The 21,018-nt window shown below is 37.5% G+C and overlaps 1 protein-coding gene and 1 long non-coding RNA gene across 2 annotated transcripts; both read left to right on the top strand.

Moving 5' to 3' along the window:
• On the top strand, positions 1-9,975 carry LOC148765204 (uncharacterized). The gene is made up of 2 exons (XR_016029778.1): positions 1-330; positions 9,638-9,975. It is a non-coding gene; the product is annotated as an uncharacterized LOC148765204 (long non-coding RNA).
• A 7,967-nt stretch (positions 9,976-17,942) lies between these two features.
• On the top strand, positions 17,943-20,704 carry SEC15B (exocyst complex component sec15B). The gene has a single exon (XM_012976090.2). It carries the CDS (start codon positions 18,088-18,090, stop codon positions 20,491-20,493), a length of 2,406 nt encoding a protein of 801 aa, XP_012831544.2. The 5' UTR covers positions 17,943-18,087; the 3' UTR covers positions 20,494-20,704.
• The last annotated feature ends 314 nt before the right edge of the window (positions 20,705-21,018 follow it).

The following is a 21,018-nucleotide window of genomic DNA, read 5'->3' as shown; positions in this document are numbered from 1 at the left end:
GGATTGACGTGTTGCGCAAAACTCTAACTGCAGACCTCTTCTTACTCGCGCTCACAGTTGCATGGGGCTTTGGGGTATTAGGAATGACATTCTTCATGGAAACGATGGAACGTCCATTGATGATGTGCTTAGTTGGAGCCAGATGTATCTTAATGAGTTTCACGCCGCTCCGATTTTGGCATGTAATATTCATACTCCACCACTTCCAGATGCTTGGAGTGCGCCGCTTCGGGGTTGGCTAAAAATTAATGTTGACGCTGCTCTTCCTCCAGGACAGCAGTTCTTCATTGTTGCACTAGTGGCTCGGGACGAAAACGGTTTGTGTGTGAGGTGTTAGAGTAGGTGACCAACAAGCCAACATGTGGTTGTGGTCTCTCGTATTTATTATGGTAATAAACGAACCTTTATTCGTATTAATGATAAAACACCTTGGCATTCTATATCTTTGTCCCTTTGTCACAAGCATAGATATAGTCCTTACAGTTATTACAAGTACTAGTAATTGATCGTTAGGATCGTGAGATATTTACTTAAGTATTATAACTGTTAAACGTGTTCCTAGTCGAAGGGTTACGCCATTAATGAGGATATCGGCCTTTCCCATTAAGACTAGCACTTAGTGTATGTGTACTGCATCTCATCAGTAAACAGTATTGTGATATCGGCATGCATAAGTGGGTGCTCGTAAGTTGACGAGTTCACTGAACTCCCTCACCCTAGAAATCTCTAAGTGGTTCCCAATAATCGAGTAGAGATATCTATGGTATAGTTGTACACCATTAGTCCTTATGACCTAGACATCACCGTGACTTCACTAGAGGACCAGCTGTATCGTGACCTGTCCCTGAGTTCCACCGAGGACCATCCCAAGGGCCAGTGTTCGTGCAGTCCGAAATCTAGTGGGAGGTCTGTGCATTGTAGTCGGGGATTCGATCGCTAGAATAGTCTTGGATGTCCTGTGTGTTCTGAAAGTTTGTAATCATTCTAAGTCTCTGGCTAGAGCTGACTAAGTGATGATTAGAGAATTTGATTCTCTAAGTCATGCACGTAAGGATTACAACACCTAGAACGATCGCACCGTCATCGAACATATAAAGAGGTCTCGATGAACCAATGCCTCTAGTTCGATCGGGACATATGAATCGAAGGGACCGTACTGTACGTTAACTATATCTGAAGGTTCTTGCAGGCACTTCATTTGTATCTAGGGAATCATGACGCGTAGTTGCTAGACGCCAATCTTGATTCGTTGGGTGATTAAGGTGAAACGAGTTTCATCTTAATTGTAACTCTAAGGGGACGAGTTTTGACCACAAAGGGTTGTGGGCCCACGGCTAGCTTACACCTGAACCATCGAGGGTCACACTGCTCGTGCACATGAGATCTTTGAATAAACGGTCAGAGATAAAATGGTTTATCTTTGCATGATTGGAAGTCAATATGATTGGGTCCAACATTCGTAATTTGGAATTATGAATGAGAATAAGAAAAGGAAAAGAATAGGCGAAAGTTGTAGTGAACTTTCTAAATCGGGAAGTTTCCAAATTTAGAAAGTGCACTGAACTAGGGTTTCCACTTTAGGAAAGTTGGAAAATAAAAGATGGCACTCGTAATGACGAGGACATTATAATGAATCCGAATATGTAATTGTTACAATTTTCCGATCATTGAATTGAGAGAGACGAGCAAGTAAAGGAACTAACGAGCTTAAGCTGTTGGGCCCGGTCCAACTTAAGCCCGTTAGGGTTTTATGCAAGGGACTATAAATACATGATTTATAGGCCTTGCACAAACACACAACTCAACCCTAACCCTAGCCGCTACACTCTCTCTCTCTCGGCCTCTCTCCCAGCGGCCACCGCCGCGCCGCCGTTGCTCCGCCGTGACCGGAATCGGCCATCAATTGGCCGATCCTTTTCGGTACTCTTTTCTTCTTTCTTTTTCTTCCGTTAATTCTAACTACTTCGTGTCTAGTGCCACGTTTTAGTAGATCGAAGTATACGAGGTGAAATCCGAGAGGAGGAAGACCGAAGAATCGAAGAACAGCCATCAAGCCGACGACGCACGCGACCCACGCGCCGCCCCGAAGTCCGCGCGTGAGATACACGCGCCGCCGTGCTGATCTGCCGCTGCTGCCGCTGCATTGCTGCATTGCTGCTGCCCCGATTGTACGGATTGGTTTCCGTAGCAATCTCGACTTGCTAAACGCTCCTACCTCACGCTTCAAGAGGTAAATACACGAAACCCTAGTTTCGGTTCGTTTAGGTTTAAACTATTTATTCATGTTTGCTTCCGTATGATTTTATGTGATTATGTGTAATCGTTTTAATCTTTGCAAGCATGTTAATTGGTTTAAACGCGAGCATGTTAATTGATTTAAATTCGGTTAAATTATTTAGCATGTATGTTGTTTTTAATTTCGCTGGAAGCGCAAAGGTACGCAATTAATTGATTTAATTTGTCGGGCATGTACTTGTGTGCTTTAAAGTCGTTTAAATCACATTAAATTTTTGTTTTCCGCTGCGTATGCGTGCCCGAAACCCAACAGTGGTATCCGAGCTCGTTGCATAATTAATTGCGTCGTATAATATGCTATGATTTTATGCATGTTCGATTTATTAAAGTAGTGATTGTTGTATTATGTAATTGGGAGTTTTCGTAAGTTTAAAATATTTTTGAAATATTGTTTAGAATTTTTCCAGCTTTAAAATTGTTTAAAATTGGAAAATCGGATCTGAAATTGTTTTAAAAATGTCGGTTTTTAATTGTTCGGATCGAACCGGTCGGACCGGCCGGTTCGATGGTTGTGCGTGATCCAATCGACCGAATCCTAATGGATTCGGGTCGGTCAGACCGGTTCCCGGTCCGACTGACCCGGCCCACTGATTTGGGTCAATTGGACCGGGCAGAACCGGACCGTTTCGGTCCGAACCGGTCAGACCGGTCGGCCGAACCGGTTCACTGAAAATTAAAAAAAAAAAAAAAAAATTTATTTCAGATTTCTAAAATTAAACTTAAAACAAATTGATTTTAATTTTTGGAAAATTATTTTCAATTAATCCCAATTAGATAATTGGATCAACAATCATATATTTTAGTAAATAGGTGTTAGATTAATCAAATTGATTTAAATTGTTAAATTGATTTCTATTAATAGAACACATATATAATATTGATTATAAGTTCAACTTAATTAGTAGTACCTCAACATTATTTGAATGATTTATGCTAGTTGAGGTTCTATAATTATTTTGAAAAACCCGATAATTAATTAATGTAATTAATTATATAGTTAGGTCGTATGTTCCTCTTAGGACAATATGCGTTTCCATATACCTTTAGAGAACATAGATGTAGGAATCACATAGACCAATCCAAACCTTCTGATGAGATAAAACTTTTAATAAAACCCCTCATTCTTAATCTAATTGAGAATCATTTCAAGCTATAAAGAATGACCCAATCTGTTGAGTTATTTCTTTCCTTCTGCCAACGGTTGGATTATGTGTAGCCCTTTGCTGTAGTGCAGTAAGCCGTTAGCGGGGAGTGCTATGGTAGAGTAAGCTGTAATTCAATTGACATAATGATGAAGGTAGCCATAGAAAATGGTTATGTTGGATTAACGTGGTCGGCTAGATTAACTAGGGACTGCATTAGTTTGGCATAATCAAGTTCTATGAGCATCTTTGATTGGTAGGTTAGACTTGACACACGACGATTTTGATATTCGCGAGATTAACTTAGGTCATTATCAATTGTGAGGAAAATTAATTTAGGGTCATATTGTGGATATGATTGATTGTGATCTACCTTTGGGCAAATATAATCGGGCTAGATTAACTACGGGTTATATTTGTCTATTGGACCTAAAGCCCATTAAGAAAAATCAGTTTTCTCGTTTGTCTACTAGAGGGAAGTGGAACTCGATAAAATTAGTGGGAGAACAATTAAATAACATAAGTCCAAACATTTAATTGTAACAATCATTTAACGCGAATCTCTAATAATCCTCTTCTCTATATGTCTCAGATAATTATGTCTAAGAATCCCATAATGTCAATCCTCGACAATAAACTCAATGGCCCTAATTACCTAGATTGGTTGCGTAGTCTTAAGCTTGTGCTAACTGTTGAGGGGCGTCTCTATGTTTTGAACGAGAGGCTTCCCGCCACTATACCTGCCACAGCGACTGATGCTGAAAAGGAAACTTATGAAGGTTGGAAGAAAGATGACACTCATGCTAGGTGCTATATGATAGCCGCCATGGAGCCCGCGCTTGCGAGGAAATATGAGTCTCACTTGCATGCTTTCGATATAAAGGCTCATCTCGATAGCATGTATAGTGAGAATATTAGGGCATCGAGGTACGCTGCTACAAAGGAGTTGATCACAGCGAGACTGCGCGAAGGGACTTCGGTCCACAAGCACTGTCTCAAAATGATCACTCTCCTTGAAAAGCTAGTGAATCTTGATGTCACCCTCCCGGCCGAGCTCTCGTTGGATTTGATCCTATTGTCTCTTCCTAGTTCCTATGAATCGTTCATAGTGAACTTCAACATGAACAAACTAGATCCTCCCTTGGATGAGTTAATGAACATGTTGGTCAGCTTCGAGTCCACCATTAAGAAAGAGAAGTCTGTTCTCATTGCTGCTACTTCTGGAAAGAAGAGTTCTTTCCAAAAGAAGAGAAAGGAAAGAGTTCCCTTCCCAAACAGCAAGTTCGAAGTGGGAGAAGGTAGTGGGGGCCCCAAAGCAAAGGTTGGTAAGCAAGTTGATGATGCTTGCCATCACTGTGGAAAGAAAGGACATTGGCGCCGCAACTGCAAGGCTTACCTAAAGCAGAAAGGTTCTGAAAAGGGTACGTATTTCATTGACGTAAATTTATCTGTCAACTCTTCTTCTTGGGTATTGGATACGGGCTGTGGCTCACATTTGTGCAATGATTTGCAGCTAATGACAAGAAGTCGAAGGCTTAGAGCGGGTGAGACCTACCTAAGGATGGGGAATGGAGCAAGAGTTGTTGCTGAAGCCATTGGCACAATTTACTTAAATGTTTTGGATTCTAGTTTTCCTATTGTTTTGAACGATTGTTTATTTGTTCCGTCCCTCATTAGAAACCTTATTTCTATTCCTGTATTAGATATTGAAGGTTTTACTTTTGTTTTTGGAAATTCGGTTTGCATTATACAAAAGAATGAGAATTTAATTTGCAAAGGACGACTATTAAACAATTTCTATGAACTAAATCCAAATGAAATACCTATTAATGTTATATCAGCAAAACGTAAGGAGATAGATCAAAACCCCGCACAACTTTGGCACGCTAGATTAGGTCATGTCTCGTTAAGAAGGATGAACGATTTTGTCAGTGAAGGATTGTTCTCTTTGGAGGACGTGAAATCACTACAAACTTGTGAATCTTGCCTTAAAGGGAAAATGACCAAGTCACCCTACAAAGGGAAAATGGAACGAGCCGAGGGTCTTTTGGATTTGATCCATACAGACGTATGTGGTCCACTAAGTGTTAGTGCAAAGGGTGGATATAACTACTTCGCTACCTTTACCGACGATTGTTCTAGGTATGGGTATGTGTACTTGATGAAGTACAAGTCTGAAACATTTGAAAAGTTCAAAGATTTTAGACATGAAGTAGAAAAGCAACTCGGACGAAGTATTAAGAAGCTGCGATCCGATCGTGGTGGAGAATACTTGAGCATCGAGTTCATTGACTATCTAAAAGAAAATGGGATACAGTCCCAATGGACTCCACCGGGAACTCCTCAACTTAATGGAGTATCCGAACGTCGGAATCGAACTTTATTAGATATGGTTCGATCAATGATGGGGTTCACGAACTTACCGGCATACTTGTGGGGTCATGCACTTCGTACTGCCGCGTATTTGCTGAATAGAGTTAACACCAAAGCAGTTAAATCCACACCTTATGAACTTTGGCATTCCCGGAAACCCAATTACAAACATATTAGGATATGGGGTTGTCCCGCTTATGTGAAGCGATTAGTGGGAGATAAGTTGGATAGTAAATCCGACTTGTGCTATTTTGTGGGGTATCCCGAAGACTCAATGGGATACGAGTTTTATTATGTCAAAGAAGCAAAGACGTTTGTTTCGAGAAATGCCACCTTTTTGGAAAGGGAGTTTCTATCCGATAGAAAGGGCAGCATGATAGAACTTGAAGTAGTTCAAGAACCACAAAGTGAAGTTCAAACGCAAGAACAAGTAATCGAACCAATACAACAAACCACTGATATACCTCCTGAACCTACGGTACGTAGATCCGAAAGAGTTCGGAAAATGCCGGATAGGTTATTCCTCCTCGAAAATGATGAAGATCATGTTGATCTTGGACGAGATCCAAGAACATACAATGAGGCCGTATCGGATGCGGACATGGGACATTGGCTAACTGCCATGAAATCCGAAATGGACTCCATGTACTCCAACAAGGTATGGACCTTGGTAGATCCACCCAAAGGAATTGTTCCTATAGGCTGCAAGTGGATCTATAAGAAGAAAATTGGAGTTGATGGAAAGGTATCGACCTATAAAGCTAGATTGGTAGCAAAAGGATACACTCAAAGGCAAGGTGTTGACTATGAGGAAACCTTTTCGCCAGTCGCGATGCTGAAGTCCATTAGGATTTTGCTGGCCATAGCTGCGTGGTACGACTACGAGATATGGCAAATGGATGTGAAGACCGCCTTCCTTAATGGAGATATTGAGGAAGAAATTTACATGGCGCAGCCGGAAGGCTTCATATCTTCTGGAAGTGAGCAAAAGGTTTGCAAGCTCCAGCGATCCATTTGTGGATTGAAGCAAGCATCCCGTAGTTGGAACATTAGGTTCGACTCAACTATCAAAGAGTTTGATTTTGAGAAGAATCCGGAGGAACCTTGTGTATACAAGAAGGTTAGTGGGAGGGCAGTGATATTTTTAGTGCTTTACGTTAATGACATTCTACTCATTGGGAATGACGTAGGAATGTTGCAGCAAACGAAAGCATGGTTGTCCACGCGTTTCTCAATGAAGGATTTGGGAGAAGCATCTTACGTATTAGGAATACGCATCTATAGAGATAGAGCGAGAAAGATGCTTGGCTTATCCCAAAGCCTGTACATAGACACCGTTATGAAACGGTTTAGCATGGAAGAATCCAAGAAGGGATTCTTGCCAATGTCCCATGGGGTTCGTCTCTCGAAATCTATGTGTCCGCAAACACCTAGTGAAATCGAGGAGATGAAAAGGACGCCCTATGCTTCTGCCATAGGAAGCATAATGTATGGCATGCTATGTACGAGACCCGATATTGCGTATGCTGTGAGTGTCACAAGCAGATATCAGTCTAACCCCGGCCCGGCTCACTGGAAAGCCGTGAAAGATATCCTCAAGTACTTGCGAAGAACTAAGGATATATTTTTGGTCTATGGGGGTGCCGAGTTGAAATTAGAGGGTTTTACTGACTCTAGTTTTCAATCGGATGTGGACGACTCAAAGTAGAATTCTGGATTTATATTCATGCTTAATGGTGGTGCCGTGTGTTGGAAGAGTTCCAAGCAAAGCACGACGGCCGATTCCACTACCGAAGCGGAATACATTGCAGCGTCCGAAGCTGCAAAAGAGGGGACTTGGATAAGGAAATTCATCCAAGAGTTGGGTGTCATTCCTGATGCTAGTGATCCAGTACCGTTGTACTGTGATAACACCGGAGCCGTGGCGCAAGCTAAGGAGCCACGATCTCATCAGAAGTCGAAGCATATTCTGAGGAAGTATCACGTGATCCGAGAGATCATTGATAGAGGTGAAGTCAAGGTTGAACGAGTCACCTCGGAAGAGAATGTTGCAGACCCCTTTACGAAGCCTTTACCGAGATCGGTCCATGAGAAACATCGAGAGTCGATGGGATTGCGATTCATGGGTAGTTGGCTTTAGGTCAAGTGGGAGATTGTTAGAGTAGGTGACCAACAAGCCAACATGTGGTTGTGGTCTCTCGTATTTATTATGGTAATAAACGAACCTTTATTCGTATTAATGATAAAACACCTTGGCATTCTATATCTTTGTCCCTTTGTCACAAGCATAGATATAGTCCTTACAGTTATTACAAGTACTAGTAATTGATCGTTAGGATCGTGAGATATTTACTTAAGTATTATAACTGTTAAACGTGTTCCTAGTCGAAGGGTTACGCCACTAATGAGGATATCGGCCTTTCCCATTAAGACTAGCACTTAGTGTATGTGTACTGCATCTCATCAGTAAACGGTATTGTGATATCGGCATGCATAAGTGGGTGCTCGTAAGTTGACGAGTTCACTGAACTCCCTCACCCTAGAAATCTCTAAGTGGTTCCCAATAATCGAGTAGAGATATCTATGGTATAGTTGTACACCATTAGTCCTTATGACCTAGACATCACCGTGACTTCACTAGAGGACCAGCTGTATCGTGACCATGAGATCTTTGAATAAACGTTCAGAGATAAAATGGTTTATCTTTGCATGATTGGAAGTCAATATGATTGGGTCCAACATTCGTAATTTGGAATTATGAATGAGAATAAGAAAAGAAAAGAATAGGCGAAAGTTGTAGTGAACTTTCTAAATCGGGAAGTTTCCAAATTTAGAAAGTGCACTGAACTAGGGTTTCCACTTTTGGAAAGTTGGAAAATAAAAGATGGCACTCGTAATGACGAGGACATTATAATGAATCCGAATATGTAATTGTTACAATTTTCCGATCATTGAATTGAGAGAGACGAGTAAGTAAAGGAACTAACGAGCTTAAGCTGTTGGGCCCGGTCCAACTTAAGCCCGTTAGGGTTTTATGCAAGGGACTATAAATACATGATTTATAGGCCTTGCACAAACACACAACTCAACCCTAACCCTAGCCGCTACACTCTCTCTCTCTCGGCCTCTCTCCCAGCGGCCACCGCCGCGCCGCCGTTGCTCCGCCGTGACCGGAATCGGCCATCAATTGGCCGATCCTTTTCGGTACTCTTTTCTTCTTTCTTTTTCTTCCATTAATTCTAACTACTTCGTGTCTAGTGCCACGTTTTAGTAGATCGAAGTATACGAGGTGAAATCTGAGAGGAGGAAGACCGAAGAATCGAAGAACAGCCATCAAGCCGACGACGCACGCGACCCACGCGCCGCCCCGAAGTCCGCGCGTGAGATACACGCGCCGCCGTGCTGATCTGCCGCTGCTGCCGCTGCATTGCTGCTGCCCCGATTGTACGGATTGGTTTCCGTAGCAATCTCGACTTGCTAAACGCTCCTACCTCACGCTTCAAGAGGTAAATACACGAAACCCTAGTTTCGGTTCGTTTAGGTTTAAACTATTTATTCATGTTTGCTTACGTATGATTTTATGTGATTATGTGTAATCGTTTTAATCTTTGCAAGTATGTTAATTGGTTTAAACGCGAGCATGTTAATTGATTTAAATTCGGTTAAATTATTTAGCATGTATGTTGTTTTTAATTTCGCTGGAAGCGCAAAGGTACGCAATTAATTGATTTAATTTGTCGGGCATGTACTTGTGTGCTTTAAAGTCGTTTAAATCACATTAAATTTTTGTTTTCCGCTGCGTATGCGTGCCCGAAACCCAACATGAGGTGGGCGACTCGACAGGTGCATGGGCGACCAAATGCGAAGCTTTTGCTGCCCTCTTTGCACTTCAATATGCTAAGCTTCAAGGATGGAGGTCGATTGTGGTGGAAGGTGATTGCATGACAGTAATCAATGCTCTCAAGGCTAATGTTGCTTCTTCAGCTCCTATAGGAGTTTTCGTAGCTGATTGTTTCTCCCTTATTAGCTCGTTTGATTCTTGCGATTTTTCCTTTGTTAGACGTTCTGGTAATTCTTTGGTTCATTGTCTTGCTACTCGTTTTGATTTAAGTTGTACGGAAGGATCTAGTCTCCCCTCTAATTTGGCTAATCATGCCTAATAATATCTTTCATTTCTAAAAAAAAAAAAGCATGCAAATTCTGGATTATTTCTTTTCAGTTTGTTGTTTGCATTTGGCGAAATCATAGGTATTTTATTGTTTGCAATTCAATAATAAAAATTCTAATTTTCATTTTTCTATTTGTAGTTCACAGAGTCATACGCATCGGAGTTCACGGAGTCATAGGCGGTGGTGCGGTGGCGTTTTTAGAATGAGTTTGTAAAATAAATAGTATTTTTTTTATGAAATAATTTAAATTTTTAGTTAACATTTGGAATCGAGATATTTGGGAATTTGTTTGATAGAGAGATTTTTTAGGATTTGATTTGATTTGACTTATGGGTATTTTTGCCTTAATAAATATTATTAATTTATTAAAACATGGAGATTTTAACTTGAATTTATAGACGTAAATTATAATATGGAGGGACTTACAGCAAATTGCTCAAAAAAAAAAGAGATAATTAGCAAGAACCCTCTCATCTAGGAAAATGAGTTAAGGAAACACCTCATCCCAAAAATATTTAAAGAAAACATCCTTAGCTAATATCCTACCCAAATATTATTTTAATAATTCTCAAACCACCCTTATTAATATTAAATCTCTTCAAAACCCTAACCCATTTCTATTTGCCGTTCTCTCTTCTTCTTTTCTCGTCTTCTCGTCTTCTCTCTTCTCGTCTTCTCGTCTTCTCTCTTCTCTCTTCTCCATTCTCTCTTCTCTTCTCGACTGAAATTCGGAAGAAAGGCAAGACGTCAACCGATGTTGGTGGTGGTGGTGGAGAGTGCTTGTCACCGCCTCCCGCCGCCGCGTGAAGGCTGGTGATGGATCTGTAATTCGCGGCGGTGGTTTCCACCGACGACGTTAAAGATGATGATTGTCGCTCGTCGTTGAAGACGCAGTGGGTTGACGGCTATAAGGATGAGGCATGACAATTTAAAGATGAGGCATGTCAATTTAAAGATGATGATTGTCGCTCGTGGTTTCCAATTGATGTTCGTGAAGGTATTTGCTTTTTTTTTTTTCTTTTTTTTTATTATTTTTTTATGTTGGTTTTGACAAATAACTTTAATCGTTTATGTTTTCTTTTTCTAGATATTGAAATGCTAATTTGTGTTTTTTTGTATGAATTATTTAATTTATTTATTTTATTCTTGTTAGGGATTGGTTGAATAGTGTATTGTGGCAGCGGTATGGTGACGATGGAGAGGCAGATTTAGGATTTTTTGGTGGATTGGGCGGATAACGGCGCGTGTAGAGAATTTCGCGCAGGCTGAAACCTTAATCGACTATGTACATATTCATAGTCGATTAAGCTAATCGACTATTTTCTGGTAGTCGATTAAGGTTGATCGACTCCATTTTTTTTTTTACTTTTTTTGGATTCCAAATGTATAAATCAATTATAATGTTTGTATATTTTTTGTTTTTGTAATATATAGTTGATTTTGCATTTTTTCGCAGTTGTGATTTGTTATTTTTAGTAGCAGATTCTTAATCGACTATGCTCTCGTAATCGATTAAAGTTGATTGATTCCAATTTTCCTTTTTTTTTTGGTTTTTTGTTTATTGATTCTAATTGTATAAATCAATTATAATGTTCTTAAATTATATGTTTTTTTGTAAAATATAGTTGATTTTGCATTTTTTTGCAGTTTTGATTTGTTATTTTTAATAACAGACTTTTGATCGACTATGCTTCATCATAGTTGAATAATATACTGATATAGAAAAAAAATTAAAAAAAAAAATTAAAGAATTTCCTTAACCGACTATGAAGCATAGTCGATTAAGGCTAATTGACTATGCTCCATAGTCGATTAAGAAAACTGGTACATAAAAGAAGGGAAAAAAAACGGAAAACGAAAAAAAAAGAAAAAAATTACTAAGCGTGTGACCCAGTGATGATGTGGCGGGCGGGGCAAAACTGGAAAACATAATAGCTCAAAATGGATGTAGGCTTTTCTCAAATGAAAAGAAATATTTTGAACCTCTCTCCATTAAAAAAATTAATGAGGGAGTTTCCTCAAAGAGAAAAAAAAAAAAAAAAAAAACAATAAATAAGTCATCTTAATCACATACAAAGAATAATCAAATGAAAAGGATATCTCAAATTAAATAAAAAGGTCAAGCAATGGTGCTGTATAGTGCCGCAAGAGGCAGGGCTGGTCACGGGAAGCTCGAGGCGAGGAATGAAATTGAGATTTTTTTCAAAAAAAATTTCGACTAAATAAATCTATATAAAAATACTTTTATATTGATATTTTATAGTTCATGTAATTAAAAAGAGTAAATGACAAATATGCCCATGACAAGGGCACTTAGTTAAAAGATGGACATTTAACTTTTTTGTCTTTCAAATAAATTCAGCTCATTCAAACTTATTTGCACATAAGGAAAATCATTTTATATAAACCAAAATTATCCCCAAGCCATTGAAATCCAATTCAACTCAAATTTTATGATTTACTCCCCAATTTAGCCCAATTCATCAATTAACCAATTTTAACCCTAATTTCAATTTTGACCCGCCACCACCGGAGACCGTCGTTGGCCGCCGGTCTCCGACGTTGATTTTTTTTTTTCTTTTTTTTTTCGGTAAGTCAACCGCCGTTGACCGCCGGGTCTCCGGCGTTGATTTTTTTTTTTTTTAAATATTTTAATTAATATTACTGTCTCCTAGAGTTATTTAACTGTCGGAGACAGTAATTAAACTGTTAGTTGACTTTTTTTTTTTCTTCAATTTTTTTTACTTAATATTATTGTCTTGTTTGCTAAATTACTGTCTCCAGCAATTATTTAACTGTCGGAGACAGTAATTTAACAGTTAATTGACTTTTTTTTTCTTAAAAAAAATATTTTTAATTAATATTACTGTCTTGGCTGCTAAATTACTGTATCCAGCAGTTATTTCACTGTCGGAGACAGTAATTTAACTGTTCATTGACCTTTTTTTTTGAATTTTTTTTCTTAAAAAATATTATTTTAATTAATATTACTGTCTTAGCTGCTAAATTACTGTCTCCAACAGTAATTTTACCGTCTCAAACAGCAATATTACTGTATGAGACAGTAATTTAGTAGCCAAGACAGTAATATTAATTAAAATATTCGTTTCTAAGAAAAAAAAAATTCAACCCCGGAGATCGGAGGTCAACGGTAGTCGACCGGCCGGAAAAAAATTTCAGAAAAAAAAAAATATTTCAAAAAAAAAAAGGGTCAACGCCGGAATCTGGCCGGAAAAAAAAAATTCAGAAAAAAAATATTTTTTTCAAAAAAATATTATTTTAGGGGTTAATGTGATATATTTGTTTAAATATGGGGTCAATGTGTAATATTAAGGAAGTTAGAGCATAATGGAAGGAATTGATAAGAATTATATTATGAAGGTTATTTTAGACTAAAGACATGGAGATGAGTTTATTTGAAAGACTGTTTTTTTGGTGGACCAGTGTGCATTTAAGTCTCATGTGATGGCCTATTTGCCATTCCCCCAATTAAAAAAGGTATAATATTTTAATTTTCAACTTTTAGATAATAATAAAGCAATGTTATAGTTAGAAATTTTAAAACCCTCTAATACAAACATAAAAAAAAATGATTTGCACATACAATGAAGATATTTTGCAATAAATTTTTTGACTATAGTCATATTCGACAGGGTAAATTTTAATTGGTAATATTTACAATATTAATTGGTCATTTTTTTCTCGAATTAATTGTCGAACTAGCAATAGAAGTCGTTATGGATCTGAATTTTTAGTTCTATTATTTGTTTGTTATGAATGCATATATTGATTTTCAATTATTCTGCATCTTATTGATTTTTGTGATTTTTTTTGTTATTTCGGATCCTAGAGCATGATTGTATACATTGACACTTTGTGATTATACTTTTTCGGATTTCGTGTTGTTCTGACTTTGTTTTATTACCACTTGATTGTTATGAATTTTGACTGTATAATGCCATAATAGTCACGTATAGTCGCGTAATTACGCCTACTATATTTTGCAAACAATAGTGCTCATAGTCACATATAGTTATATAATGTGTTTATTGCATATTTCACACCATTTGCTTGTTTTTTGCCAACTTAGCATGTATATTGATCAACCGTTTACATTTTCCATTTTTTGATGTTTTCTTTGTATGTTTTCAGCTTTGAGCAACATCAGTAACAATGACAGTACCATCAACTGATGCAGACATATTACATGATCAAGATTCTATGACTATATCCTTATATTCACGTAGTCATATAAATAGTCACACATTGTTATATATAGTCATATATAAGCTTTGTAGGATTTTCTGATGTATAATGATACCGATGATTGTTTTTGTTGAAGAAATGCATGTGATTATGTGTGAATGTATTGTGGTTGTGGATTGAAGTTGTTTTATATTCGTTCATTACACATAATTGATGATAGTATGAATATTACTATTTTTTTGGATTGAAAATGTAAAAATATGATAAATATAAAGAAGAAATGTGACTAGAGATAACTATAGTCACATGTAAAAATATGGTAAATATGGTAAATATATTCGACGGTAGTTATATTCGACGTAGTAAACTTATCAAAAAAATTCAGAGAAAAGAAAATTTAAATATTTTTATAGAAAAAAATATTAAAAAAAAATCGAAAATAATAAATTCAATTCAAATAATATTAATGTATATTTATGTAAGTGAAGGGTATTATTGGAATAAATAATGCTAGGGGTTATCGCAAAGGAAGATTTAAGTGATGAACATATCACCATTTCTTAGCTATATGAGGGGTTTATTGCTAATGACCCCTTATTTATAATACATATTAAATGAATTGGCTTATTGGTGAAAAATATATCACCCCTGAACCTAGAATAATAAAGATAATTGGTCAGGGACTTATTCATAGAAAAACATTAAATAATATATAGTAAATTAAACATTAAATTGGAGGCCCCTTATAAAAATATACTTCACGAAAAAAGTAAAACAGTTAAAGAAAGAACGGAAAATTAAATATAAATAAAATTTTATACATTATATAATACATAGTAAAATTAAATATTAAATTTGAAAGTCCCTAGAAAATCACATTTTTAGGACGCCTAAGGCGTAGGTCTTGTTTGTCTGCCCTTTGGTCCAGGCCTAGGTGACTTATTTGGTGGAGTAAGAAAGTGTAGTGTTCCAATTACCTAAGTTTGAAAATCTTGTGTCGAAGTTTTCTAGAACGAGCTTGTAACACATAACTTATGCTTAAATTAATTTACATCGATGTAATTTGCAAACTATTATACGAGAATAAATATTTTACACGGTGCACCTATATAATATTTTGTGTGTTTCTCCATTACCCAAAAAAATGATGATGTATATATATATATACTTAGGCCAAAGAGGCCTAATTAAAATTATTATATATGATTTCTTATGAAATCTAACAAAGGCCAAAGACTTTGAATTCAATTATAAATATGTGAATGTATTCTTTATTTGAGGTATGTTCTACCTTGGTACTTTTTATTTTCTTATGCATTGTTTGTAGATTTTTGCAAGGGATTCTACTTGAATGTGTGTGTTTTTGCTTGACGCGTTAACTTCTACTTCATAGCCACCTCGAGCATGTGATGCCGATCCATTGCATTCATGTGAATGATTCACCTGAGGTTATAGATTCAAGAGCTTTGTGACTAGTATCTGAGCAACATCATATTAACGTCGTCCATAGAGATTCACACTTAATCACTTGACATAGAATTAGCCAGAAGGTAACATCTCACCACCTCCGTCTACTGAACAAAGTCCTATCGAACCACCATCACATTTGGGCGGTTTCTAACGACCATCTTCCACTCGAAGGCCGATGATAGCAAAATGACGACGGAGGCCTTGATGGCCCGACCTGATAACATGGAAACTAAGGGACAAATATCGTTTTTGCTAAAATATAATTAAAGACAAAAATGATAAGGACACGTAAATAATATTATTAAAATAAAAGGGCTATAGTCCTTGAATAAACCTCATAATTATCCTCCTAAATTTAATTCAAGGGTTGAAACTTATTCTTTAATTGAAGACGTGATTTCCTCCGGGATTTTTGGAAGAAAGTATGACCACCTTGAAATCGATTTAAGATTTCAAGGTCTTGTAGATTTGGTGCATTTGATACAGATGTAGAACCTCCGCGGTTCCAATACTTCGTTGGGTGAGATCTTGAGGTTTGAGAGTTTTGTTCCATGATGGTTGGTGTACATATTTGTATGTAAGTGTGTGATACCTCCTTTTATAGACTTAAGTTGAGTTTCTTGACTTGAAGTGTTGGTCGATGGATTTGAATACTTGCAACATAATTTATTCGGGTTAGAGTTGAGCTCATATAGCTATTCCAAAAAATAGAAATTTACTTATATTTTCGTTAACCCACTTAATATATCTGTAAAGTCTAAATTTATTACGGATTTTGATATAAAACACAAATTTACTTTGAACGTTGATTTTAGATCTAAATTAATGAACAATTTATTTAGACCGTTAATTTACAATTTAATCTCCAAAATTTTCATGTCAGGAGGCATTTGTCTATTAATACTAATACAATCTTATATTAGACATGAATATGGTACCCATTGGACTCGGATCGAAACCCAAACAAAAAATGTGATCAACCATGTATATACGAATCGGTTAAATATGGGGTTTTCCGACCTATCAAGCCAACAATTCCAACTCAGTAGCTTGGTCTGCAGTTAGTTAATGACTATCTTTTTTTAATTTTCGTCAAGACATGTTGATTGTTGATCATCAATTACCCACATTATATGTTCGTTGCTTGAATCAGCGGGTCGACGCGTAAATGGTCAACTAAATATTTAAACCGTCTAATTTAAAAAGAAAAATAAATTGAATTATCAAAATTCAGAAATCAATAACATAAATAAGATCGTTCAAATCGGCCCGTGAACCGTCGAATTGAAGCGATCCACACCACATCCGTCGGTTCCGCTCGGGGGTCATGTCTTGTTACTTAACGATGGGTTTGGTAGGGTTTCCCTACCATAATCCGTTTACCACTAGCATTATTAAACTTTCTAAATTATGGAGTTCAATAACAATCCACTACCAAATATTTCGACATATCGAAATTTGGATGCATTACAATAGGTAATAACTATTACCGAAAATTGAATTGCTCTTAGAAGCAAATGAATTTTCAAAATGTCTACATTCATTAATAATATTAAACCATTATATGTCTTCATTGACAATTGCATGTAAATGTTTGATACAAAAATTCTGACCAAAGTGCTAATGTTAAAAATTTGAAGTAAAAAGTTTTTAAAACATGAAGACACAACTATCCCACCTTTGTTTAAATTATCTGATAAGATGCTTCCCATGAACATCCATCCCTTCACATCAAAATTATTTTTTTGAATAAAAAAATAACTTTTATTTATTAATATTTTGGTATGATAGGTAATAATGTCATAATAAAATTGATTATCGTTACCATGCCAAAATAATTCGGCACGGTAGTGTAATGAGCCATGTCCGTTTGGCATTGAAATTCCCATAGAAATTCTATAAGGCTCGAGCTCGAGCTCGAGCTCGATAGGGTACCCAGTTGGTAGAATATTTTGGTAAAGAAATGTCACTTATTATGTTCCTAATTTCGGTGGCGTTTTAATATTTATACAAAGAAAAGAATACTCCCTTCGTTCCTTTTTAATTGTCGTTTTTAGCTAGTACACAAGGATTAAGAATCTTAATAAATGTTGCTTAATTTTAGAAAAATATATGTTCTTATACTAAAATGTCTTTGCCAATAATTAATGTGAGAGAGTGTTGGAGATAGTTAATAAATGTAATATTGATAATTATACAATTAATGCGATTTTGTAAATATAAAATGATAAATAATATGGAAAAATAATTTAAAAAAAAAACAGTTATTGTGGAACATATGGAGTAATTATGTAACGCCGGTGGTTCACTTCCACAAAATAATATATAAAGTGTCAACTAATACAACATTTTCTCTAAATCCCCTCCTCATTCAACGCCGCCCGTCGTGAACGGTTACTGTCTGAACAATAATACCAAATTAGAAAATCTCAATGAACTCAACAAAGTCCCGTCGGAAAATTGTTCCGTCGGCTTCGGATAACGGCGACAGTGCCGAAAAACAAGAGCTGCTCCTCCTCTCCTCGGCAATCTGCAACGGCGAAGATCTCGGGTCCTTCGTTCGGAAAGTTTTCGCCTCCGGGAAACCGGAAACCTTGCTCCAGCACCTGAAACACTTCTCAAAATCGAAAGAATCGGAGATCGAAGATGTCTGCCGTGCTCACTACCAGGACTTCATCATGGCCGTAGATGATCTCCGATCCCTCTTATCCGATGTCGATTCACTCAAATCTTCTCTTTCCAACTCCAACTCCAAGCTTCAAAACGTCGCCGTACCACTCCTCACCTCCCTCGACGCCTTCGTTGAAGCCAAAACAAAGTGTTCCAACATCGCTCTCGCTATTAATTCCCTCAACACCTGCGTTCAGATCATGGACCTCTGCGCTCGTGCCAATTTCCATCTATCCCAAAACAACTTTTACATGGCGTTGAAATCCTTGGACTCGATCGAATCTAATTTTCACGAAACGCCTTCTTCTACTCTTAAAAGAATGTTGGAGAAGCAGATCCCCTCGATTAGGGTTCACATTGAGAGAAAGGTTAGTAAAGAGTTTGGGGATTGGCTTGTGGAGATCCGTACGGTTAGCCGAAATCTAGGTCAGCTAGCCATCGGTCAAGCATCGGCTGCGCGTCAGAGAGAAGAAGAGCTTCGCATCAAGCAGCGCCAAGCCGAGGAGCAAAGCCGTCTTAGCTTGAGGGATTGTGTTTATGCTTTAGAAGAAGAAGATGACGATGAGATTGACGGAGTTGTTGATGGAAGTAACGGCGGTAATGGAAATGGAATTTCAGGGTTTGACTTGACTCCTTTGTACAGGGCTTATCATATACATCAGACTCTAGGGCTTCAGGACAGGTTTAAGCAGTATTATTTTGAGAATAGGAAGTTGCAGTTGACTTCTGATTTCCAAGTATCCTCAATGACCCCTTTTCTCGAGTCTCATCAGACATTTTTCGCACAAATTGCCGGGTTTTTTATTGTGGAGGATCGGGTTTTGAGGACTGGAGGAGGGTTAATATCAAAGATTGAAGTGGAGAATCTGTGGGATACTGCTGTGAGCAAGATGTGTTCTGTTTTGGAGGACCAATTTTCAAGAATGCAAACTGCGAATCATTTGTTGTTGATTAAGGATTACGTGAGTTTGCTTGGTGTCACATTGCGTCGATTTGGTTATCCAATTGACGCGTTGCTTGATGTTTTGAGCAAGCATAGGGATAAGTATCACGAATTGTTGTTGTCCGATTGCCGTAAGCAGGTCGCTGAGGCTCTTTCTGCTGATAAGTTTGAGCAGATGTATATGAAGAAGGAGTATGAATATTCGATGAATGTTCTTTCGTTTCAGATACAAACTTCGAACATCATGCCCGCATTCCCTTACGTTGCTCCTTTTTCGTCTACAGTTCCTGATTGCTGTAGAATTGTTCGGTCCTTTATCGAGGATTCTGTGAGTTTCATGTCATACGGTGGGCAGCTTGAGTTTTACGATGTGGTTAAAAAGTACTTGGACAGGCTGTTGATTGAGGTCTTGGATGGGGCTTTGCTGAAAGTTATTAACGGTTCGTTAAGTGGGGTTACCCAAGCTATGCAGATGGCAGCAAATATGGCAGTTTTTGAGCGGGCTTGTGATTTCTTCTTTCGTCATGCTGCACAGCTGTCGGGTATTCCTTTGAGGATAGTTGAGAGAGGGAGGAGGCAGTTTCCATTGATAAAAGCCCGTGATGCAGCTGAAGAGATGCTTTCTGGTTTGTTGAAGCAAAAAGTTGATGGTTTCCTTACATTGATTGAAAATGTGAATTGGATGGCTGATGAACCTCCACAGGGTGGGAATGAATATTCGAACGAGGTGATTATTTTCCTCGAAACTTTGGTTTCAACTGCACAGCAGGTTTTGCCTGTTCAGGTTTTGAAGCGGGTTTTGCAAGAAGTTCTTGCTCATATATCGGAGATGATTGTTGGTGCTCTATTGGCGGAGTCTGTTAAAAGGTTCAACGTCAACTCTATTATGGGGTTCGATGTTGATGTTAGGCTGTTGGAAGCATTTGCAGAGAGCCAATCTCCTCTTTTGTCTGAGGCAGATGCAAATCAATTGAAAACGGGTCTTCTTGAGTCGAGGCAAATGGTTAATTTGCTTCTGAGTAATCACCCGGAGAACTTTTTGAATCCAGTTATCAGGGAGAGGAGTTACTATGCACTGGACTACAGGAAAGTGGTTGCCATTTCCGAGAAATTGAGGGATCAATCGGATCGGTTGTTTAGTTCTTTTGGAACTAGAGGTGCTAAGCAAAACCCGAAGAAGAAGTCTCTAGACACATTGATAAAAAGACTCAAGGAGATGAACTGAAATCGCTCAAAACAGTATGTTTTCCTTGTATTGCCTTTTCATTTTTTGTTCTTGTGTTAATTCTCTAGAGATTCTTGATTTCTAATAATTGTGGCTATTATTGCATAGTTGTTTCAAGTGGAAGAATTGGAAATTATTCTTGTATGTATGAATTTAATTTGTCTACTTTGTATTTCATAATTCTTGAGGGCATGTCTTTGTTGATACATTATTTTGGATCTTCAAATGGTAAATTGATGAAAATGTTGTGTTGAGTCTGGTTTGTTTTTGGTTGAACCGGTTATGAATGACGAGTTTGAAGATGGTCTCGATGGATATAAAATGTATTTGCTGAGGCACGCCGCAGCTTCTATGAACAAATTTGTAGATTGTTATTGCACTCTTCCTTTTTAGTTTTTTGATATTGTGGGATCGAGAAGAAGCATAACATGGAATTATGAGGTGGGGATTTGAAATTCATAATAAATAAATTTAGTAAACTTGCTTATTAGATGGGTTCAAGTGCAATTGTACAATTGAATTAAT

Source organism: Erythranthe guttata, chromosome 14 (genome assembly GCF_056151865.1).
Source record: "Erythranthe guttata isolate IM_541 chromosome 14, IM_541, whole genome shotgun sequence".
NCBI lineage: Eukaryota > Viridiplantae > Streptophyta > Magnoliopsida > Lamiales > Phrymaceae > Erythranthe > Erythranthe guttata.
Note: the sequence above shows the minus strand (reverse complement) of the source record. Positions and strands in the feature narration are given on the sequence as shown.

What these genes read in the sequence shown, in the direction of transcription:
- SEC15B (XM_012976090.2), top strand. Translation starts at nt 18,088, where the DNA reads ATGAACTCAACAAAGTCCCGTCGGAAAATTGTTCCGTCGGCTTCGGAT.